The following is a 25,252-nucleotide window of genomic DNA, read 5'->3' on the forward strand; positions in this document are numbered from 1 at the left end:
ACTGCTTTTATCACCTTTTCCAATCTTCTTGTGATATAGTCATTCAGTCCTCACTTTTCCTCTTCTACTGTTTGTTGTACTTGTAAAAGCCCCTGGCCTCTGATCTTCCTAAAATCTATTTTAGGAAAATTTAGTATGGTTAAAATCTCCTGTTTTTCACTGCACTTCAATATACCTGTTCAGCTTGGTAGGATGCCATCTTATCTAATGTGCAGCGCAATCCTGAGCTGCACATGGGCTGGCACAAGTCCCTTGTGCTGACCCAGGAGGGTTGCAAACATGCTGCAGAGGCATGCTGGCCTGTGGAGCCTGGCAAAAGCCTCCACACCAATGGAGGGAGGGAGCCTGGGCCAACGCAAGGCTCTGGGGTGGGTGGGGAGGAGGCGGGAGGAAAGCATTCCTACGTGGGGGGAGGGCAGGCAGTGGGTAGCCCCAGGGGCAGGCAGGCAGGGAGCAGAACGCGGGGCTGGGATCCGGCAGTTATGCTGGATCCCAAACCCCATTCCTGGGGAGTTCGGAGTAGCTTGAAGCTGCTCCACTCTCCACGGGGTGGCGCAAGTCCAAGAAGACCCATAGGGGCAGGGCACCTTACTCAGGGGTAAGGGGATAAGTTTTCCCTTGCCTCTGGCTGAGCCGATTCTGGCTCCTATCCTGTGCTGGATACAGTGCAAGCTTTTTGGCTTGCCTGTTCCAGCACAGGATAGGATTGCACCCTTACCTGCATAACCCACAGCTAAGAAGAGCCTTTATGCTAGCAAGATGCAAAACCCTTCCTTCGGCCCTTTTATGGGTTTGGTATAAGGGAATACCCCTCTCAGCAAGACTCTGTCCCTGTGCCCTGAATCATGTGGAAACATGTCTTCTTGTTTTACCCTTTGCACAAGCCTCATTGCCAGAAATATCTTATGCCAATTTTGGCACATCTCCAGGGAGCCAAGCTCCAGGAACTGTGAGCCCTTTTGTCAACAGGAGAAACTCTTGATAATGTTGCCCTTTTTATCTATACAGTTATGAGTTCTCGGGAAATGGAAGCGAAAGCTTAGTTGTAACTCGTGTATGGGGCATTTCTGACTATTGGGTTCCTCTCTTTGGGTGTGTATCATATGATTATGATTATAGATTTGTTGTGTGATTTTACTTATACATTGTCATGAAGCATATATCAATAAAAGTCTCTCATCATCATCATCATCATAATCTGAGCTGGCTGAGGGCCAGCCTGTGTGTTTTGCCACTCAGAAACGCACCTCTGATCTGAACTAATGGTCCGCTGACCTGTAGTCAGGAATGAAGGCAGGGGAACCAAGGAGCAGACACACCTCTGGCACTCTAGAAATACCAGTTGACCGGCATGCCGGACATGCCAGTCTACTTGTCGTCTGAACCAGCGGCAGGGGAGAAGGAGCCAACATCCCCCCCGGAGCGCAAACAAAAAAAGTTAACCCTTTCACTCCACTCCCCAGCCCATCTCTGTGTAACAGAGTTACACAGAGTACTCTGCAGCTTCTGGTAGAGCTCGTGTGTGCCAAAAGTGGCTTCTCAGATGAACGCAAGAGGTTTTTATTGAAAGATGGAGGCGGCACAACCTGTGTCAGTTGGCGCGCAACTCGAGTCATTGGAATGAAATACAAGTCACAAGTCAGGGGGGCACTGACTCGAGTGTTTTTCAGAGTCTTCCATGCGCACGACTCATGAGTTGCTGAGTCACTCAGAATCACGCATTTTTGCAACCTGAGTGCGAGTCAATGACTCGAATTCCCAACACTGCCAATGGGGCACCCAAGGAGGCTTACGACATAAAAAGAACACACAATACAGCGAAAGATTAAAACAATATTAAAAACATTAAAACCTAAAACAAATCAGTTCCCAATGGATCACCAATTAAAATTACATTCATTTAAAAAGTGCCAGCCCCACATGTCAGTAGTTAAAAGCCTCTTTGAATAAAAAAAGTCTTAAGGCCCTGCCGAAAGGTTTCCAGAGAGGGAGCCATTATTAATTCCAGGGGAAGGGAATTCCACAAATGAGGAGCCACCACCAAGAAAGCCCAATTTCTAGCTGCCACTCCCCTCATCTTTGCTGGTGGCGACACAGTCAGAAGGGTCCTATCTGATGACCAGAGAACACATAGCTCATGTTATCCTAAGACTACAATCTTAGGCACATGTACCTGGGAGTAAATTCTACTGAACACATGGTTCTAGGGGTGTGACTATGGAGTGGTGTCATTAGGAGTTCCTGCACTTCAAAATTTATCATTATACCATTGCCCCTCACAATCCAGAATATTTTACCTTTTTTGTCTGAAATGCTCACAGCTAGAACTTCCCAGGTTGTGATGGAATCCATCAAGAAAAGGGACAGTGTCTTTGATGAGATCCTACATAAAAAGAGAAAAATGTTGAGTCATTTCTGAGCTGGGCAGTTGTTCAAGAGATGGAGTGGAAGGTCAGAACTAGCAGTGACAGCTATACATTTGGCAGTTGCTGGAAATGGGAAACCAGATATGTACCTTCCTCCTTTCCCCATAACATCAGTACCATGGTGAAATTATTTTCGCTATTACAGCAAATGATCTCTGGATCCATGTCTGTCATTTTCAGCAGCAGCTGTGTGTATATCATAACTTTGTTAAATCCACCTGTATACCTGAGAGGTTTCAGTGGATTCCCTTTGAGGAGGATTCACATCTACTCTACAACGGTAAGCCTCTTAAATAGAGAAGTTCAGGTTTGTTTGTTTTTTGTGTGTAAAACCTCAAAGTTTAGTGCACTGTCCAGCAGGCAAGAAATCAGGGGCAATCTTCTCCTCCTATCTTGCAAACAACATGAGCAAGAGTAGGCAGGCCCTGTCTACAGAATTTAGCAAAAGCATTTACCCTCCATGAGGAATGAAGGGTAAGCCCTGGAGTCACTCAGAATCCTTCCCTTTCCCTTTTACTAGGATAGGAAATCCTGGAGGAAGACTCTCTCCAGAGACAAGCCTAGTTTCCCGTTCTCTTGTGAATTTTGTGGGACGGCTGTTGTCTGCCTTGAGATTCTAATCTAAGGTTCCTTTAATGTTTCTTTATCCCTAATGGAGTCTTTCCCCTGAGAAACTGAAGGCTGAATCTACACCATAGCTTTATATCAATTTCATACCAGTTAATTTTATTCCAATTTAAAATGTAACACTTGAGAAAAATGTCAGTGACAGCTATCCCATGGCTGAAACTGCACCAGTACAGTACTGTATGTGAATGCAAGCAGCATTGATGAACAGCGATCAGAGACTGATATGCAGAGTTTTATTACATCTCTGACAGTCCAATCCTACTAAAGTGCTCCAGCAGAGGTGGCAGGATCCACGAGGAAGTGCCTGGATCCTGGCATGTAACGTGTGACACAGCTGTGCTCACCAGTGCTGCTGGTGAGTTCAATGAGCTGCCAGCACCATCACTAGCAACCATGCATACTCACCAGTGACAGATACTATCCACTGGCACAGGTAAAGCAGCCATGGGGGCGGGTGGTGGGAGGGATGGGGGAGGTGGAGGAATGGAGGGCTTTCTGGGCAGGGTGGGGGTTGCGCAGGGAGGTGGAATGGGGGAGAGTTAGAGTGGGATCAGCAGCACTCATGTGCAGTCGAATCCTATCCCTTTCCCTCTTCACCAACATTACACTCCTAGGTTCTGTGCCAGCAAAATAGCTGCTGCAGAACTGAGTAGATGGAGAAGAGGAATGGAGGCTTTCCCCAAGGGAATGAAAATTTTGTTGAGGAGAACCTCCAAGTCTCCCCCCCCCCCACTTTCTCCCACCATGTATCTCTCACTTTCTTGGTACATGTGCATCAACAGGGGTGAATTTAGTTCCATGCTTTATAGCTGTGGCAAAGGTGACATGCCATAGAGAGCATAGCCTGGCTGCTGCCGCAAAAAGTGAGTGGCTGAATGTCAGCAGAGCCAGAAACAGCCCCAGCACCAGTAAGTTAGAGCAGGGGGTGGGTGTACCAGGGTGGGGAGGGGGAGGAATGCGTCAGAGACCATAGTGGGCATGCATGTTGAAGTCAGGAAAGGGGCAATATTGGCAGCAGTGGTGCTGCCAATATCCTATCCCTCTCCCAGCCTTGATCTGCCTTCCCAGATCCACTTGGATTTGCGCCAGAAAAAATGCTGGCACAGGTCCAAGTAGGTGGCAGGTGCATGCAGGTGGCACTCTGTGCCCAATGGTCACCTCCATGGCTGCTACCCCCAGCCCACCTTACCTCTTCTCTCTACTGCTCTATGATTTGAAATAGAGTGGCAAGACAAGGTGGAACCAAAATGTTGGGAGAAGCATTGCATCAATTCCACTTCTCCTGGTTTCCTCGCTCCACCTCACTTTGCCATGCTGTTTCAAAACTGGATAACATAGCCAGAAGGAAGAAGGTGGGCAAGCTAAGAGAGGGGTAGGGAGGAAGGGCCATCATCCTTGCCATTTTCTACTCCCCTCTTTCTTGCTTGTGGAGGAGGTGGACCACCACCACTGTTGTCTTCTCATTCCATTCTCCTCCCCCCGCCTTGTAGAAGAGGAGATGGGCCAAGACAGTGGCGACAGTTGCCATTGCCATAATCATTATTGTCGTCATCATAGTCTCCTCTTGAAATAGAGGCAGGGGGGTGGTATGTACACACGTCTCCTCGCTGCCACGCAGGGGTGGCAGCTGCTGTGGATGGTAACACTAAGGCTTGCTTCAGATGCCAACTCTCCTTGAACCAAGTCTCACTGTAGATATGCCTAAGGATAATGCCACTGTGGAAGATTTATACCCTTCCTCATTAGGAGGCAACTGTTCTGTTTGCCATAACCAGCTCTCTGGAAACTCAGTCCTGGAGAGGATCTCATCATCCGATAAGAAGTCATCTTCAAAGTCACCTGGTTAATCAAGAGAGACACAGACATATCTGTGTTGACATTTTTACAGTCATGTCTTTCTTCCGTTATCAAAAATGCAAGCAAAGCAAGTATATACAGGGTGACCTTTGTTACCTGGAAATTCCTCAGATATTGAAATCCACAGATGTTTGTGGATTTGGGCCACCTGGACCCTCCAAATGCAGCTGGAACAAGGTTCCAGTAATGTCTGGAACCCTTCTGAGGCCTGTAGAGGCCTCATGCAGTCTTTGCAGGCCTCAGAAAGCCTCCCAGATGCAACTGTGACAAGGTTCTGCTCACATCTGAGAGGTCTTCAGTAGGGTATAGCTGCAGGTTCGGGATCCGCAGATGATGAAATCCGTGTGTTCCAAATTCATGGATATGGAGGGCCCACTATATTTGTAATATACAAATGTTTTCACTGATTTTGCTGACTCACCTTAGCAGCAAACACTTATAAATCATATGTTTAACCTGGCTTGTGACTAGGACCTTGTTATGGACCTTCTCAAACTTTTTAGCACTGGGACCCACTTTTTATAATGACAGTCTGTCAGGACTTATTGGAAGTGGTGTCATTAACTCGGAAGTTAATGTCATGGAAAATTTTTAACACCTCCACGTTAACATCTCCCAAATCAAATCAATCAATTAAGTAAGTAAATTAAAAGTTTATAATAAGTATAAATTTATAAAGTTATTTAAAATAAAGAAAAACCTTCCTAAGCAGTTGCTGATCTATTTTTAAAAATTCCTCAAACATCCCAAAGGCTGCAATCCTATCCACACGTACTATCATTGTTAAAAGCATGTATATAGCAGCCTGTTAAAAGTACAGATCTGTAACGTTTCCCCAAATGCAGTCACATACCATAGTAACATCAAGTCTAGCATATTAAAAATAAAATACACATTGAACTGAATGGGGACCCACCTATTGGTTCGTGACTCACTGAGTGGGTCCTGACCTACACTTTGAGAAACACTGCTATAAATTTTATGCGAGCTGCTTCTGTAAGTCCTATGCTCTTTAGAAATAATAAAACTCAATGTATGCCTACTCTGGACTGAACCTCCAGCCGACGCTCAAGACAATTGGGCTCTTAGTATATTGCATTTTAAATCTTAATTACTATAATACAGCACATTGCAATTTATCCCTGATAATGCATTGCATATTTGCCCTTCATTGCACTGTACAGCAGTTCTTTAGTATATTGCACTCTACTTCTGATGACACATTGAGCATTTACCCTTCTTACAGCCCAATCCTATGTTCCCTCCAATGCAGCTGTGCCAAAATCCTGCCAGGGTGGGGCAGTCCTGGAGGTCTCCTCTGAGTAAGGAAACATTTGTTCCCTTGGAGGAGCATGTGGATAAGCCTCCAAGGCACAGAGGGTTCTACTCAGACCAACACCAGTAAAATGACTGCTGCAGGTCCACAGGATTGGGTCCGGGAAGAAAGTTGGTTTTGGCAACCACCACTGAGACCAAACTTGCACCCTTCCCAGACCTGATTCAGCCCCCGCCCCTGTCACTGCCTCATTCTGCCCTTCCCCTGCCTTGCTCCACCTCCCCCACAGACTTAACTTTGTTGGTGGGCCTTCATAGAGCCACCTCTCCATGCAGGACTGCTCCAGCCTCACAGCTAGTGTTCCAGGGTGCACATTCAGAAGGCCATTTGCAACTGCCAGAAAATGTGTACCGCCACCAGAATGCTAGTTCCAACAGTGGGGGGTGGCGGTGGAGGGGGAGGATAGGATTTGGCCATTGCACTTTAGTTTTCAATTAAAATATTGCAATCTGTCCCTGATAATTCATTACAGCCTTGTGATTAATTTGTTAAGTTTTGCCCATGGTAAAATAATGCTCACTCCAAATACCATCATACATTTTCTTCAGTTCAAAATGTAAGCTGGTAGCTCTAATCAGACTATGTGTTCCCAATCCATATGGTTCCCTCCACAAGTTGCTATCTGGATAAACCCCCTACTTGCTTCTTGCCAATATCAGGTGCTCTTCCCGTTGCTTCTCATCCCGGATGCTCTTAATGAAACGGCAGCATTCAAGGAATGCATCCTTGCATGAGTTCTGCTCCAGGATGTACTGGGCACGTTTTTCACAGCTGTATCCCATGGGGTTCTCATACATGCCATCTTCACAGCACTTCTTTAGCACCCGATCTTCATACTGGGCCACTGAAACATACAGAGCTTAAGATATATCTAAGAATAATGTATGTCACTGAAACCACCTTTATCCTTCTATTTAAACAGGAGACAAAAAGAGCAGCTATTCAGAAAAAAAAACATATGAACGAAGTAGTTTAGCACCCTGTCCTGGCCAGTATTTAGAAACATATGAACCTACTAAGATTTCAACTGGCTTTATGGGTTATTTTATTATTCTTTTTTACTGTACAGGTCCAGACTGATTATCCACAAATTCAGACCTGCAGTTTTATCTAACTGTGGTTTGCGAACCTACGAGTTCAGCTGGATCTGGTCCCTCCGAATGAGACCAGAGCTGCACTCTGGATGCATCCAGAGGGCCTTCTGAGAGGTGAGGAAGACACATGCAGCCTCCCCACCCTCCGAAGGCCTTCAAATCCTTCTAAATTTTCAGTTGAAAACCAGAAGTTGTGATTTTCTGGAGGTCTTAGGAGGCCTTCTGATGGTCGGGGAGGCTTCCCTGACCCTCAGAAGGCTCTCCAAACACAACTGATCATGTTTGGAGAATTTTGGTGTGCCTGACCCATGGATTTCATTATCCGTGGGTTTTGGCATCTGCAGGGGTTCCAGGAACGGAACCCCCATGGATGCCAAGGCATAAGTGTACTTTGTATAAGAATTCTTTTTTTGCTTAAAAGAGAGAATTATTTTTACTGCTAACCACTTGGTGAGTTGCACATTTGTGAGTAAATGTACATATTGAGATGTCCGTCAAGCCAAATATTCTCTCCTCTGACTGGCATTGACCTCTCCAGGATCTCAAAATGAGTTCTATTCATACTTGACGTACTTTCAACTGAATATGCTGATGTACACAGAGTACATTTGTGTACTGACCCTGAGTACACAGAGCATTGTATATTCTCAGATCTATATTCTTTTCTTCCCAGGAATTTCTACAGGAAATGCCTGTTCTTTACGAATAGGGATGGATTTTTTTTTCTCTTTTAGCTCTCTGCATTTACTCTCTTTTATCTCTACCTGTTCCTTGAACAGGAATGACTTGGTAACTGCCTCAGAAGAAAAGGGAACTTCTTCCATAGAGAGAGCTGCCATACAAAATCTCGAAAAGCACATTTCCAAAATTTGCACTCAACAGCAAAGCAGAGAACAGAATTCTCCCAATCCCATGTGCTCTGCAAGACATTATTTCTCAAGTCTGCTTCAAAATGTTTTTGTTCTCTTGGAACACACAGGGTTCGCTTGTCACATACCTTTGCTTGCCTTTGATTCAATGAGCTGCATGGAGCGGCGTTTGCGTCTTGCTGGCTGGGGACATTTTGGATCTGAAGGGGAAAATCAGGAACGGAAAACAATTGTTTTGACATAAAACAGGAATGAATGTGTTCTGCTGATTTCCGGTGCAGGCGGGTGGTATGTGTGCTTATTCAGAAGGAGGTCCCTGTGAGCTACAACCCCATCCCTCATGTACAATACCTGATCTTGTGGATGTGGAAATCTGATTGCTCGTCTGCAAGGCCAGTCCAGCATCTGCAAACACACCCAGGTTGTTCCTGCCACTGCCAGCTGTACATCCTATGTCGTTCTTCTCTACAGTGTCCCATATCTGGCAAGGAGTAAGCAACAGGAAAACCAATACAGATTCATAACCACTATCTATTTCATGGCTGAAGGAAAAGCAGCTGGGAGATGTATTTTTCATGGAAAATACATCAGAGGGAGCCTCTCAACCAGCATCCAGTGCAAGTTGCCTGGGCTGTGAGCCACCCCCTACCACCGCCCCCATTCTGCCCTATGCCCTCCCCCTCTCCTTTCCTCACACCCTGCCAACTCACTTCATCTCTTTGCCCCACCGCTGCAGGTCAGGCCCCACCTTGTTTCGGGCAGCAGTCCAGGTGCGCACAGCTATGTGTGCTTCTGCGTTGCTGTTTGCAACAGCCAGAAAGCGTGTTCCACTGCCAAAACATTAGTTTTGGCAGAAGCAATGAGGGATAGGATTGGGCCTTAAGAAACCTTTCCCCGTTAGATGATTTTTTTCATTATAGATAGTAGTGCCTGTGGCTCCCTTGGGGGCTGGGGGAGAAGAATAGGCCCTCAGTTTGGCTGTACTTGTCGTAAGAGACGACTAAACAGCCACCGGGTAGATGGGACTCGATAACCTGGGAAGGCAGCTCATCTGAGAGAAGGAAAACTCTGACCCCAAACCTCCACTGCCTTGTGGCTACATCCAGTCATGGAAAAGGCTTCAGGAGTCAACCTCGAGGCAAAATCCGGAGCCAGAGTCCCTGAGGCACTTCATGGCTGAACACAGTCACGTTCTGGCAACTCCTGCAATGCCGCTGGAACCAACCGTATTGGCTTCTGCCTTTCCATTGGACCATTCCAGCGATGTGGAGAGGGGGGATTTGCTGCATGGGTAACAGCTTATCTGCCATACCTACTTTACCCAGGCTTTGCGCACTGGAGAGGACACTCTGTTCCAGAACTACCATTCAGAGCGCGATACCATTGTCTTCCAAGACTGAAGGATGCCAATATGGCCTGTGGCTTCATTTTGTTAAAAAAAAAACAAACATTGGGGGAAAGTATATGTGACTTACAGCCCTATTCTATACCATAGGGGCAGCCAGTGGAACACATGTTCCACCAGCAGAAGAATATACTTTGATCCTCAGTATGTTCCATACTAGACACACTCCACTTTTGGGGTTTTATCCTGTCCCAAAGAATGTCCCACATCACCTTTGTTTGGGTAAACTTGTGCTTCTTGTTTAGGACAAAGACTCCTTTGTCCACAGCCACAAGAGCTACTCGAGCATTTGCATCCCCTTCCAACTTGATTTCCATTGAAGTTCCTGGCTCATGAATTCGATTCTCTTCCTTACTTGCTCCTTTCACAACCAGCTGTTGGAACAAAGGCAACAAGGATGTTCAGTTCTGCCTGAGACACTTGTAAGACATCCACCACTTCTAAACAGTGGGAAATTCAAAGAGCAACATTGCAGTTTTGGTGTCCTTTGGAAGACTGAGCACTGGAGATTTAAGGCATATTTGTAATGTTTGCTTTATTCACAAATATACAAGCAGAACACAATGAAACTAAATAGGCATTCAGCAGATCCTCAGACTGCTCCCAGTTCCAGCTCTAGCTAGGAACACACACACCTGCTTCCTGCCCACTTAAAACAGCAACCTGCTTTCTGTTTTCTTTCTCTGCCACCTGTCCTTAGGTGAAGATCCTCTAGTCTGGTGAACATCTCATTCTAAACATTCTAGAGCAGGGCGATCCAATTTTGATCACTACAGTACTGCAAATAGGTGAACCATGGAAGTGGTACAGTGGCCAAACACTGAGAAACGCTGCTCTAGAGAGACTCCCAGCTATCAGGAGACCACTTTCTGTCATTAGTTCCCATTTATGAATATCAGTATTGTAGTCTAAAAACCAGCAATTGGTCTAACAAACCGAAAGACAGCCATCAATTAGAAGTGACTGCTTGACTGCTTTTAGAGAGAACAACCTTTTGGTTCACAAATCTCTGGTATGCTTACTTTTCTCAAGGCTAAACAAGGGCACAACTAGAAGATAGCTTTCTGAGCATTTGATATATAATGTGCAGCTGGGGACAGTGGAAGTGTCTTAAGAAAAGGCAAGTACCTATTCTCTGGGGCACAATCAAGCTGGCCCCAGTAATTTGGCAGTGTGGGTAGGGAGGAGATAGGGATGGAAGGGGGGGGGAGCAGGCCAGAAGTAGCAGATCTCAGTGGCAAAAGCACACCCCATTTTTCAACCAGCCCTGCCCCCTTTTTGTCCTCAGACTGCCAGTTACATAACTGGTGTGAATCCAAGGAGACTCATAGGCTACCAAGAGGCCTGCACAGAGGTCAGTAACAAATATTTTTACTTACCTCTGGCAGGTTTCCCAATTGCCTCCCCCACTATTTGATGCAGTGTGCATTCTATTGGCATAGCCTCATTGGCCCCAATGGTGGAGGACAGGATTGGACAGTATGTGTAACAGGGCCAAATGCCAGAAAATGATGACTGTCCCTGGTAACCAGGGACAACTGAAGAATGTGCTTTTAAAGCCCCATGTATGCCTACAGTGGATATGGTGCCAGCTTACCAGATGAGGAATAGATATAGGCTAGTACATTTGGATTTGCCTGGTCCTAGATGTTTCTTAATCAGAACTGAAATTAAATTTGTGAGAAAGTCTGCCCTTAAGTCAGTGGTTCCCAACCTTTAGGAGCCCATGGACTACTGAGGCCAAAATTGGAATTGTCGTGGGCCACATGCAACCCCCCCACCCCATTGCACCCAAAAAATACAATTTGGTAGTCCGTGAGGGAGTGCTTGGTGAGATGCTGGAAGTATCTGTGGCTGGTCCATTCTCCACCCTCTCAGGTGGTCTTTGGGAAAGCATCTTGCCGAGTGAATGCTCCCCCCCTGGACTGCAGCTGACACTTCAGTGCCAACTGTGGATGGTCTGTTCTTCCCCCTCTCTGGTGGTCCGTGGGAGAATGCTTGCTTGGCGAAACACTTCTTCATGGATCACCAGAGAGGGTGGAAAATGGACCAGCCACAACCAGCACTTCCAGTATCTCATTCCCAGGCTGAAAGTGATCTAAGGTTATTTTTTTCCCTGAGCCCTTGCGGACCACTTTGCAGAATCTCGTGAATCCCATATGGTCCACAACCATAGGTTGGGAACCACTGCCTAATGAAACTCTCAGATTTTGAATTTATGCACGCTTTTGCTTTGGAATGGGTTGCTTCCCATTGACTTGGCTGCAGCAAATCTTGTTGAGGATTGACCTACCGTTCCCATACAGGTATCCTTCACGTCCACCCAGACAGAATCAGCAACAATCTCATACTTTCCTACTTGGTAATAAGCCACAATTCGGAAAGAAGGGATTAGATCTGGCGTGATTGACAGAGACATGGTCACCAGTGTCTGACCAACTTCCCTGGGTTGCCTTCCAGCTTTGAATATCTTCCCTTTAGACATGATCTGATGGTGAACAAGATACAGATTGTAGCCCTTCGTCTTAAACCCTTCATCTCAAAGAAACATATGTTGGTTTGAACAATGTTGTCATATTATGATATATTATTGGTATAATAAATGAATTGCTCCAATAAATGGATTGAAGAAAAATGCGTTCAAGACATCAGAAGGGAAATCTCAACAAGCAAGGGCAGAAAAAAATAACGTCAGCCCAGTCCTATTCAGCACTATCCAGTACCCACACTGTATCCAGAGCTGGACTTGAGAAAGCCGGAGGTCTCCTTGTTCCCTTACCCCTTACAAATGTTCCCTTACCACTTGTCGAACCTCACCTACCCAATGGGACTATGTGGATCTGCACCAGAGAAATCACTGGTGCAAGTCCAATAAGCCCTTTTTCAGGCTTCCAGGCCTAGGAGAGTGAATAGGATTCAACATAGGCCTCTTCCACTAATCCTGCCCCCTCCCAGGCCTGAATTGCCCCGCCCTCACCCTGAAACACTCCCTTCTCACCTCCATTCCACCCTCCCCCAGCCCCTGTGCTGCACTCACCAGCGCTGGCAGTTGTCGGTCCACATCTGGCACCTGCGGGATGGGGCAGGTCTTCCTGCCAGCGCTCCTTATTCATGCAGTGCCACAAACATGCTTTATGGCACATCTGCGACACCTAGAACTGGCGCAGTGGCTGCTGCGCCAGCACTGTGCACAAATAGGTTTGGGCTGTCGATCAGTATTTCCATCACTAATGGAAATACTAGGAATATGATACATTGTTGGCATCACACACCACTTAAATTGCTGTGTACGGTACTGTTGCTGTACCCAGTTGATAAAACTTTTTGTTAGCAAAATTGTCAAGCCAAAGGGGCGTTTACTCACAAATGTGATGGAAGGGTTAGGCAGGTAGCACTGTTTTGGAAAGAAGTGTTTATATGCACCAGATAGCCCACTCCTATGGGCTGCCCGTTAGGCAGTGCAACCTACTTTATGGTGATGAAAAATGCCAGCTGCTGTCACATGCTCCCCAGACAGCGGGTGGCAAAGCACATGTAGTAGTGGCTCCAGGAGCTGAGCTGCTCCTGATAAGATGGTGGGGGGTGCATGCTGTCGGTGAGGAGGAGGGGGGCAAAGGGAATTTCTAGAAGAATTAGGGAAGAATAGGAGCGGGTTGATCTCAGCAGCAAATGTGCATGTCAAATCCAATCCCCCTCCATTTGCCCCCTGCTGCTTGCTTATTCTGCTTGGACTTACAGCAGCTATAGAGCTGGAGACCCATAAGATAGCAAGGGTATTACTTGCAGGTAATGGAGTCCCTGATCCCCTCCCCCAATTTAGCACATGCCCCCATGGCACCTCTGCATTAGCACTAATGGCGGGGGTTAGGGTTGGGATAAAAATGTTGCAAAAAAATCTAGTTTTGATTGAGAGAGGTTCTGCAGTTATATAAGGACCCACTAGGGTGTGTGTGGGTGGGTGTTTCAAGGCAGCAGCAAGGTTGGGTGTGGAAAGTACAGTACAGTTATTTGGAAATCATCAGAAAAACCATTGCTGACATTTTCGAATCAAAAGATATGGCATCTGGCCATAATGGAGATATGAACGCAGCAGTTGAAGTTGACAAGGTCTCTGTCAAATTTGGATTCAGTGGTATCATTGTGGTTTATTTTTTTAGACAATTAAAAATGGTTCTGTTTCTTCACCACTGACTGAGGCATCCTTCTGGATCATCCTAGGCTGATGAGTGAAGCTTCCTTCCTACACTATGCTCTGATAGTTACTTTAATTTGTACATGTTTCAATCTCATTATTTGATATTGTTCTTGGATTAATGTGTTTTTTTATATATAGATTTATAGAGAATATTATATAGTGGACTTTATCAGGTCCACAGTACTTACTATGTAGGTGAAATACTGGCTCTGTATTCGTTGGTTGTTGATTATGAAATTAATACGCAACCTGTCTCCAGCTCTGATCTCTGTAGCTGTGATCGCTATATGGAGAAAGTTTCCAGATCCACCCTGAGTTTCATAGGGTGTAGTCACCATGGTTTTCTTGGCCTGGCGTTCCTTTGGAAGCATCTCATGGTTGGTTTTCACCTAGAGAGGTAAGAAGTGTGAACTGAATCTTGAAGTACTCTCGTCCTCTCTCACACACACTTTTGGGTGTCAAAGTTAAAGCCTAACTTGAATAAGCATGGTAAGCTCCACTGAAAAAAAGAAAAATGTCCAAGTGTGTGGGGTGGAACTGGCTAGAATCTGGAGATCAGATGAGCCTCCAACTGCTGTATATTCTGGCAGAATCAATGTAAGTATGCACTCGCACCAACCAGTGCAAAACTTGATTAGAGTGGTGGATCTTCTCTAACACGAAGTTGTGAAGACCAGCAGAGATTCATGTTGTGGACTAGTAGCATAATTCACTTTCCTGTCATGGGTGAAAATGGTCTGTGAACAGCAGGCTATAGTGTAACTATGGTGGAACAGCACACCCGGAGTGCTGTGAAGATGGAGCTGGTGAATTATGTACCTAGAAGGCAGGAATCAGAGTAGTGCAGACAAGCAGTGAGCCCTCAGTACCCCCAGTAAATATTGGGTTTGTATGTGTATGAATGGAAACCACAGTTTCATAGGGATTGAACTGAACACAATCTCAGGGTGACTCACAGTAATACTTTGTGGTTGTCTGCTTGAAGGCATGTTCAAGGTCATTATAGCAGTCCCATCACTCTGGGTGGTTGCAGTATCTCTCACTGTAGAATCTTGGATTTCTGCAGTCACAGGGACATTGGGAGCTGGGGAGCCATCAGGATTGCTGACATAGGTCTGAGACAAGTCAGAAGGAAAAGATACATTAGCATGGAACACTGCAGTCTCTGATGGACTTAATTTACTTTTTCCCAATTGCAGCTTTCCCAGTTGCAGATAACTATAATTAAGCCATTCTGACAAAGATGGGGCCTGGGACTGGGTCACAAAAGGAAACAGATCTTTGGCACAGATTAATGTTACCATCAATTCATAGGGCATTCCTGGCTTGAAGTATTTAGAGGTTTTTGTGAAATGAATCTCATAGGGAGAGGTCACAATTCCAATGCCACTTTGCTCAGTCACCACCATGTCACTGCCTGCAGAAAAAGAAAGGGGTGCAGGTAAGACTATGAAACCAAGTTGTTTGAAAGTGGTGGGGGAGGTAGGAATTACGATTTTAATGCTAGTTTCACATGCTTCAGATCAGAAGCGAAGCCACTGGGAAATATTTCAGTCACTGCAACGTGCCATGTAAGCAGCCCCTCCCACTCGCCATCAGAGTCATTCTGAGCAGCGACAGCAATACGCAGGTGCTTGCCAAATAAAATTGCATCTCAGCATATTGCCTTTGCTGCACAGAATGGCCCCAAAGGTGAGTGGGGAGGTGCTTACATGACATGTTGTGGCCTCTGCAATACTTACTGCACTGCCCCCTCTGTAGCTATGTGACTGGTTCAGATTGAGCAGCTCCAATAGGTGTGGAGCTATCCCCAAGGGAACCTTTCCACATCTCTATCTGCTAAAGAATGTCTAGAGCAGGGGCGTCCAAAGTTTTTGGCAAGAGCCACATCATCTCTCTGACACTGTGTCAGGGGCTGGGGAAAAAAGAGTTAATTTACATTTCAAATTTGAATAAATTTACATAAATGAATTTACAGTGGTGCCTCGCATAACGAATGCCTCGCGCATCAAAAAACTCACAGAACGAAAGCGTTTTGCGATTTTTGGTGACTCGCACAACGAATTTTTATGATCTGTGCTTCGCAAGACGAATTTTTGTTTTTGGTTTGTTTTGGTTTGTTTTAAGGGGGGGATCTTCATGCCAATTTATGATCCCATTCACCCTAATAAGGGGGGATCTTCATGTCCGTTTATGATCCCATCCACCCTAGTAAAGGGAGGATCTTCATGTCAGTTTATGATCCCGTCCACCCTAGTAAGGGGAGGATCTTCATGTCAGTTTATGTAAGTAAGTCCCATTGTGCTTGCTCCCAGGAAAGTGTGCACAGGATTACAGCCTTCAAACTCCCCACTCAGCATCCCCCCCCCCCGTTTTTGAAATCCTCAGTACAGTATGTATGCCTTTAAAGAGCACTTAATAAATACTTTGTAAACCAAATTTGACTTTTCTTGCCCATAGGAACGCATTAATTAAATTTCAATGCATTCCTATGGGAAAACGCGCTTCGCAAAACGAAAAACTCACATAACAAAAGGACTCGCGGAACGAATTAATTTCGTTATGCGAGGCACCACTGTATTAGAGATGAAACATATGAATGAATGAAGGTCTTCCAGTAGCTCAAGGCCTATAAAAGGCCTTGCACAAAGGCTGACCTTTTCTTTGCTGCCGCTGCTGTATCACAGGCATGAAACAGCAAGCAGTGGAGGGAGCCCTCATCCCACAGCTCATGAGAGAGGTTGAACAGTTGCTCTCACGCTGAGAGCAGTTGCGTCAGGCCAGCACAGGCTCCAGCAAGTCTCCAGAGGCTCATTGGAGAGTGGGGGCTCCCTGTGGGCTGGATTGGGAGTCCTCAAGGGCCACAAGTGCTTGCAGGGCCAGGGTTTGGGCACTCCTGGTCTAGAGTGCTGATCAGCAGCCGGTTCTATTAGAGATCATTTTGAAGCTCAGATGAAGTGTGGTGGGCCAGCACCTAAACCTCAGTCCCCCAAAAGTGCCCTGCCTAAAAATTCTGTTACCAGACATATCACAACGTCCACACCATATCTGCCTGTGGGTTGGTAACTGGGGGTGATGGGGGGTGATTATCTCTCAGGGGACTGGATTTGACCTAGGGGGTTTGTTGACCATCTACTCTAGAGGAAAAAAGGACATGGACAGAGTACAGTATACAAGCAGCAGTGTTAAACCTAAGTTATTTCCAGTTCATGGACAAGTGTACCTGCTGTGTCATAATAACACCTCATTGGCTCTCGGAAAAATCAGTCCCTTTGGTCAGTTTTGAGTTAAAAAAAATTCACTTTTTGTTCCATAAGGCAATTGTGTTTTCCTTTTCTGCTTATTTGGCCATAACGTTTGATAGAATACGGATATTTCAATACTGTTTGTTTCATTCCATTAAATTACACATTGAATGGTATGACATAATGTATTTGAAAATACCATTGCACATTCCCTTTTCACAATTTTGGCCAGTAGTGGTGTCATCCCCTACCCCCGAGTCCATCACTTGGTGTGGCCTGCACCACTCTAGCAACATCACTGCTGTTATCTATTCAGTTGCAGCCCATTCGTTTGTATTGTAAACTGCTTGAGCACATTTGGCAGAAATGCACTATATAAAATCGACGAATGAATCAATAAACAAAGTTAAACAAATTAAGTTAAACAAACTGAGTTAAACAAATTGGTGGTGTAGCTAGAGCGGGTGGGGGGCAGGCCACCCTGGTTACCATCCTGGAGCATCATATGAAGGGGTGCCCCATGAGGCCAGCCAAGATGGTGGCCACTGCCTCTTAGCTTTGGCAGAAGAAGCCACTTGGTCGATCTCAGCCAAGGCAGCTGCTCAGCCAAATGGCTTCTTCATATTCTCAGAGCGGCTTGGCTGAAGGGGGTGCTAGAAGGGGTCAGAAGGGGATGTGCAAAGAAGTAGCAGCTGACCCCTTCCTCTCCTTTGGAGGCTCTGAGCTAGCAGCAGCTTCCATGCCAACTCTTGGTTTCTGCTGAAATTCTGCAAACCTCCTAGCACAATACTTCCAGCAGAAGCTGAAAGTCAACCAGGAAGCTGCTGAAGAAGGAATGTGGGGGGACAGCAGCCGCTGCTGCCCTCCTCCAAACCACCCTCCTCCGAACCCTGAAGTGACATCATGTTGTCACTTGACCGCATGATGTTGCATGACATCACAGTGTCACTGCCCCAAGTGGCGCTGTCCCTGGCTATGCCAGTGAGTACATATCAGAAGGGGGATTGTTGAACAAATGCACAAATGAGTCAGATTCCAATTTTTGCGTGTTTTCTTGCTAGTGAAAATGTTCGCTCACCTGACTCTGTCATCACCGTCACAGAGACATAAAGAAAGTGCCCAACGAGCTCGGTGAGGTTCTGAAATCGACTTTGTAGCATGGCTTTAGTTAGGAGTGCTTCCCCCTCCCCTTCCTCAATCTGCAAAATAAAAGAAAGATTTGGTCATCTCATCCATACCGGGCCTAGAGCAAGCCAAAATGGAATGGGTACAAAAATATGCACAAATGCACATAGATGAATGCATACCAAAATTCTCCTGAGTGAGTCTGGAATGCTTATTTTCTCCTTATTCATCTGCACTCCAAAGAGGACAAAAGCCACACCTTCCACTTTCTTTCCATAGAGGAATCTGGAAGGGCAACAATATTACAAATAAGAAAAGCCTGTGGAAAACCTCTGGAGAAGATGCCTTTAGTAGAATGGTCACAAGGGGTAAAGACAAGACCATTAGAAAACTGGGTAGAAGGCTGAGGATAACATAGCAGAGCGATTGTTACTTGCTCCAAGAAAGGGAGAGTGAATGACATTTACAGTCCAATCCTATCCCCGCCTCCTGGATACCAGGGGAATACGTGTTCCACCAGTGGAAGGAGGAGAATGCCAGTGGAACATTATTTCCTCCAGCAAGCACAGCCAGCCAGATGGAGTGACTGGTGGAAAAGACTCCATCCATCAGTGAGTGAGAGTGGAGATGGGATCTGGCAGGAACAGGGGTGGGAGGGGGAGGGCCATGGGAATTTGTGACCATGGGGAAGGGAAGGAGGTGGAACAGGGTAGGAAGTGGGTGCAAATGGCAGTGCTCACATGCTGCTGGATCCAATCCCTCTCCCTTTCTGCCACTGTTAACACTTCTTGTTTCTATTCCAGCAAAATAGGACAGGACCAAGAAGACCCATAGAGAAAGTGGAGGCATTCCCCAAGCAAGGGAGCAAAAGGTTCCTGAGGATGCAGCATGCACTCCATTGGCATGCCTGCCAGCAGACGGGAGAGGGGAGTTAGATAAGATTGGGCTGACCAGCCCATAAATGTCCTGAAAAGCACAATACTCCAGTGTCTTGTGCCATAGAACGCCTTCAGATCACACAGTAGCTGTGCGGTTGAAGTGAAACAGCTAAAGACTGTAAGACAGAGTTTCAAGCTAATACTGTAATTGCATTTTATAGCTCTTGCTTCTGCATGACAACATAACTGACCTACATTATATATGTTCAAATGATTAGTTTTTTTGTAATTATTTCTGCATCTGTTACCTGAAGAAGAACATGTGCACACAAATCCCACTCCAGATGTTTTAAATAAGCTAATTATACTTTTGAAGATTATTCTTTGGATTAAACTGGCTGCTTTTCACATCATCACAAGCAACGTTAACTTACTTTTCTGGATAGTATAAGACAATCTGACTTTGTACACATGATAGCCAATGTCAAGTGTCTCCTTCACACTACAGTTGTCCCTACGGTTGAACCTACAGTTGCACACACCCACCTTGCGGTGATAGACACTCTGAAATCCCTGTTGTCATCAATGTAAAAAAACTTCTCTGGTGCTTCTACTATAACTTCAAAGCTTGGCAGCACTGGAGGAAGAAAAGAGGAAAATGTACAACTTCATGGCATGCTGAAAAGAGCCCAATCCTTAAAGTCCAGTCCTATCTAAGCTTCCCCACACTGATACAAGCTATGCTGCATCCTAAAGGAGAGTTTAGCAGATGAAACATCTCAGGGTAATTTGTCCCCTTGCCCAAGGTAAACCCCAGCCTGCACAATGGGTCAACTCGGATCCACGCCAGCGAAATCGCTGGTCCAAGTCTGAGTTGATCTTTGTTGGTGGATCAGGCCCAGGAACAGAGATACCATAAGGCATGCGCTGGTGTCAGTGATCCCACCCTCCTCCCATGCCCAATCCACCCACCTTCTGCCCCGTTGCTGACCTCTTCCCCACCCCTACAACTCTTCCCCTGTCCTCCCATTGACCCTACGGCCCCTATGGCAGGCATTGCTCTGGTATCGGCAGGAAGGCTCTGGCATCTGTCAGAACATGTTTATGGCATGTTTGTGACAATCTGCACTGGCAGACCGTGCACCCCGCCTGCGCAGAGGCCAGATAGGATTGGCCCAGAAGAGTATGGACTTCTAGAATGATGTTAAGCTAATTTGTATTGAGATAGAAGCAAGTCTTCAGATGGAAGGAATCAAGGGAAGAAAGAGGAATGAAGCCTGTGAGTAGATGAGGGTGGTGTGGAGCAAAGATGACCATTCCTACCATATTTCTTGACATCAAATTGTGCAGCGAAGGTCTGCTGCAGGGAATCTTGATACTTAGCCACAATCTTCCAAGTCCCCTCTCTGGAGAGGGAAAATGAAAGGATTTGTTGTTGCTTCGTTTATCAGTTCATGTCAATAAACATGCAACAAGCATGGATCCCAAGACCGCATTATGAGTATTATCATGGTTTTCATGGACACCAAGACAGGGATGTTCTGTGTTCTTCTATGGAAAGTGGAGTCAAGCTTTGAACAGATGGCATGACTCAGAAATCGAAAGACATCAATATGAAGAAGCTGCATTATCACTTTCCTGTCACTGGATTCAAATCCCCAATCAGCCCTGGAGCTCACCAAGAGCTCACCTTGGGCAAGACATCATCTATCTGCCTAATTCATGTTACACAGCTGTTGTGAGAATAAAAGAAAACCAATAAATACCACTCCAAGTATCTTGAAAGTAGGGTGAGGTACAAATATGGTCAATACAAATAAATGATCATAATATTGAAGCTGAGAATCCAGGGGTATCACTACTTCAATCTGAATTGAGAGCAGGAGGATTGAGGACAGTGTAATCTTTAATGGGCTTTCTGTCATAATTAGTTATTCAGTTTCTGTACCCACATTACAATATTCATGAGATATTACCTGACAATCTCAGGTAAGCGGTAAGGCTGGAGATTTGCTGAAGAGACAACAGTATTCTGGCTAACAACAGTGCCTTCGGGTGTCTGGAAAGTTGAAAACAGGATTATAGGTTTGTGGAAGAGAGGAACATGCTTCAGTACATTTCTAGCATAAAATTTGTGGGGCAAAAAATGTAGGTTGTGTCTACATGAACTGGGCACCAATGAATAACAGATCCATGCAATCAGCACTTGCACACTGCCAGTTAATGTGTTCTATGATGGCTGTGCTTTGATGCACCACCAAGAAGCAGGAGCCACAATCGAAACATTTTATGGTTAGTATGACTGCCTTCCGTTTGCAAACAAATAGCATCTACATTCTTGCCTTCCTATTTCTGTATTCAAGGCACAGTTCAAGAGCTGCCTGCATAAGGAACTACATTTTCATCCTACTGTTGCTTTTCCTAAGCCATCATCACACATCCTTATGAAGCTCTCATGCAGGACCAACAGTTGCTGCTGATTGAGATGTCTACATCCACCCCATTCACTAAATCGTAAAGGCATGTCCATTGTGGATCTCACCTCAACCTCAATGACCACAGTTTTAGTCAAAGGTTCCAGGCTATGACCCACAGCAAAGATGCGATAGCGCACTGAAAAAGGAAAAAAGAGGATATCATTTCCTTGTAATAAAACTGGAGTTGAGGTGACAGATGAAAGACACTGACATCTTGAAGCAAAGTTCCCTCACCAGCAGGAAGCAGATGAGAAAAGTAGCAGCGGTATGTGCCTGATTGGAAGTGGGAAACTGGCTAATGCAAGAGGGGAAAAAACACCTTTTCTCTTGTCATTTAAACAAAAAAAAGACTGACAACAAGTGCATCCACCTGACCCTGCTTGTGCACTCCTGAAATCGAGGTGTGCTGTCTATTCACCCTCAAAAGCGGAGACCCTTCACCTTCAGTAAGAAACATTATAGTCACCACGACTGTCATTTATTTACTTATGTATAGAGGTGTTCTTAAATTTTTTTATTTTTTGCAGATTTCACTTTTCCCCAGGAGAGAAAGTGTGGAAAGTGGCACTTAAGTAGCTGGGGGGGGGGGATGTCACAAGGGTCACAGGACCCCAGGCAGCACTCTGTGAGGAGCAGCAATGTCTCCACCCCTGTCACAGCTGTCACAGCCATTCAGTGCAATCGCGTGTCTCAGAGTGATGTGGCCCAGAAGCTGGCAGCATTGCTCTGAGGCATGCGATTGCACCGAGACTGGCTGCATGTGGTCAGAGTGATGCTGCCTGCTTCGGAAGAAACGATCAGCACTGCTCTGAGGCGTGCCAAGACTTGCTGCAGCCACAGCAGCCTTTCTTGATGCAGTCACTTGGAGCAATGCCACTTGCTTGCTCGATTGCTGGGACTCCTGCTGGTTGCAGCCAGTCTTGGCATGGTCACAAATGACCTGAAAGTAATTGTGGTGATGTCATCACAACTCGGGACAATTAATTCCCCTTACCTAAGTAAAACCTAAAGAGCTGGCGCAAATCTAAGCAGCCTTGTGTAGGTTGGGCCACCTAGAAGGTGGGTTAGGATCTGGCCTAAGTGCTGAATCCTGGTCCCACCCCCCTCCCGGGCCCAGTCCTCCCACCAACCCACCCCTTCCACTCCCCTGCCCTAGAATGCCCCTGACACACCCTCTCCCACCTTCCTCAGACCCCTGCCAGTGGTGCAAACTTACCTTAAGCTGGCACTGCAGAGGCGAGTGCATCTCTGTGTGCCAGCCTTCTGACTCCCATGGTGGTCCAGAGATGTATTATGGCACTTTTGCATCACCTCAGGGCCGGCGCAAGAGACTTACACCTGCCTAAGTGGCCCTTTGGCTTGGGATTTGGCAGCCCAATCCTGAGCTGCCCGGGGTGCCCAGGCTCGGCGACACCGAGAAGGGCTGCTGCCGAATCCTGCACCTCCCGCGCTACCGCGGTAGGCAGCTCGGGAGAAGGGGATGTTTGTCCCCTTCCCCGAGTAAGATAAGCAGCCCTGCAATAGGAAAGGCACTTGCGTAGGGCACTCAGCCCTGCACGAGCGCCTTGGATCCTGTGGAGCAGACGCTCCTCCCTTCCTCCCTCCCCCCAAAACGCCTCCTGCCCACCCCCTGGCATGCCTCCCTCTGCCCTCTCTCTGCCCCCTGCCAGCCTCTTCCCTCCCCATCACGCCCCCTCCCTGCCCCCGTCCATGCCCCCGCCTCCCATTCCGCAGCTTCGTGGTTCAGGAGACCGCCAAGCCACAGAAGCTGGACGACCGCCCTGCGCTCGCCCAGCACAGGCTGGCACCGGGCTAGCACTGGCGGGAGCCTGGTGGTGAGCCCCGCAAACATGCCTTATGACACATTTGCAACAGTGCTCCACGGCATGGAGCCGTGCCGCCAAGCACAGGATTGGTCTCTTAGTCTCATGGTTACAGGCAGCCTAATTTTGAGGTACTTTGAGGTTGCTCACCAAGGTCAACAATCCCAAAGCTGTCAGATGCTGCTGAATTTGACTTCTCACTCTAATTGCTAATTCTTCCAATTTGAATTATTGTGTGTGTGTGTGTGTGTGTGTGTGTGTGCATGACATATGTAGGAAGACGTGTGTGTGTGTGTGTGTGTGTGTGTGTGTGTGTGTGTGTGTGTGTGTGTGCGTGTGTGTGTGTGTGTGCATGACATATGTAGGAAGACATGTGTGCATGTGAATGAGCAGTGATGCAACCACACCTTAGCCACCTTCAACTCTCTGAAAAAAAAATCAGGGAGCCATCTGATGAGAAGTTCTAAGAAAACAAAACAGATGATCCCCAAGGCGCCACCCACGTCACTATCCCACAGGGATCCCAGATGACTTTACAGCTGGAGCTAAATAAGTCTTTACCTATAGATCCAGGTGTGTAGATGGTCTTATCTGTCTGGATGAAAATATAGCCACTGTGGACGGAGACCAGAACCAACTTCTCCAGTTGGAACCGGGAACTTTGTGCCCGGATAGTCACATACTGGTTTTGCTTAGTGTCCATCTTTAGGTCCTTGGCCAAAATCTGTGTAAGGAGATCGTCAACAGGAATTATGTTGGTGAACAAAATTGTATACAGGGATCTTGCACTGGAGATTCCAAGGCATGTACTGGAGACTGCCAATCCTTGCTAAGGTTGACTCCCAACACAGGAGTCATCATGTATGTACCTGAGCTAGCTGAGCTCATACATAAGATGAACTCTGATGGGCCAAAAGCCCCACCTGGTCTGCTTCCTGCATCTCATAGTGGCCCACCAGATGCCTCAAGGAGCACATAAGACAACAAGAGATCTGCATCCTGGTCAGATGCAACACTAGGGTTTGTGTCATCTGGTGCGAGAGCTTATTGCATCACCTCCATGGTGGACCACCTCTCATGCCAGAAATACAGAATAAATTACATTATCATATACATAGTCTAAATGCAGTGGCATCATTGGGGTTGGTGAAATCCCAATTAACTTTATTTATTTATTTTAATAAATAACAGTACAGGTCACCCAACAAAACAGTAACCAATAAAAATATTTCATTGCAGTTTGTTTTGATGTATTCAGCATTAAATTACCTATCCAATGATATATAATGATGGTATTATTCAAAAATATAAAAATTTTCACAGTTTTGGGCAGTAGTGGTGTCACCCTCCTGCGGGTGTCACCTGGTGGGGTCCACACCCCCTGAACCCTCCTACTGATGCCACTGATCCTGTTGCTACTCCCTTGCACTTGGCATTCTGAGGTTGCCTACTTCTAAAACCAGGAGGTTACATTTATTCAGTTATTCATTTATTTATTCATTTATTTATTTATTTATTAGATTTGTAATGTATAATGCAATGTATGTTTGTATCCGTATGTACACGTAAGTGCGCACATATACATATATTTGTGTACTGCTTAGGTTTCTAGTCTCTGTACGGTTTATGCACAGAGTCTTCACCTATCAAATTTTTATGCCTAATAAAGCTTTGTTGTTGTTGTTGTTGTTGTATTAGATTTGTATTCCGCCTTTCTCCCTGAAGGGCACCCAAGGTAGCTAACAATCAATTTAAAATAAAAACAAAGTAAGATACAAATAAACATTAAAAATAAAAAGCAATTAAAACAAGATAAAATACATAGCAGCAGATTAAAAGCATGCAGTAAAAGACATAATTTATAAAACAACAACAACAATAAAAGCAGTGCT

The 25,252-nt window shown here is 46.0% G+C and overlaps 1 protein-coding gene across 1 annotated transcript in view; it reads right to left on the bottom strand.

Annotated features, from left to right (window-relative positions):
• The window catches only part of LOC136641826 (A.superbus venom factor 1-like), an 85,338-nt gene that overhangs the window by 53,033 nt on the left and 7,053 nt on the right, over positions 1-25,252 (bottom strand). Inside the window, exons 3-19 of the mRNA XM_066617884.1 lie at positions 23,922-24,084; positions 21,603-21,673; positions 21,037-21,119; positions 20,384-20,466; positions 19,607-19,697; positions 18,365-18,467; positions 18,136-18,256; positions 15,114-15,229; positions 14,769-14,927; positions 14,001-14,201; positions 11,911-12,105; positions 9,830-9,991; positions 8,564-8,693; positions 8,341-8,412; positions 6,893-7,093; positions 4,790-4,895; positions 2,298-2,383 (exon numbers count right to left, since the gene is read on the bottom strand). Coding sequence (XP_066473981.1) covers positions 2,298-2,383; positions 4,790-4,895; positions 6,893-7,093; positions 8,341-8,412; positions 8,564-8,693; positions 9,830-9,991; positions 11,911-12,105; positions 14,001-14,201; positions 14,769-14,927; positions 15,114-15,229; positions 18,136-18,256; positions 18,365-18,467; positions 19,607-19,697; positions 20,384-20,466; positions 21,037-21,119; positions 21,603-21,673; positions 23,922-24,084 — 2,143 coding nt within the window. The remainder of the gene's footprint in view (positions 1-2,297; positions 2,384-4,789; positions 4,896-6,892; positions 7,094-8,340; positions 8,413-8,563; positions 8,694-9,829; positions 9,992-11,910; positions 12,106-14,000; positions 14,202-14,768; positions 14,928-15,113; positions 15,230-18,135; positions 18,257-18,364; positions 18,468-19,606; positions 19,698-20,383; positions 20,467-21,036; positions 21,120-21,602; positions 21,674-23,921; positions 24,085-25,252) is intronic.

Source organism: Tiliqua scincoides, chromosome 2 (assembly GCF_035046505.1).
Source record: "Tiliqua scincoides isolate rTilSci1 chromosome 2, rTilSci1.hap2, whole genome shotgun sequence".
NCBI classification, from domain to species: Eukaryota; Metazoa; Chordata; class Lepidosauria; order Squamata; family Scincidae; genus Tiliqua; species Tiliqua scincoides.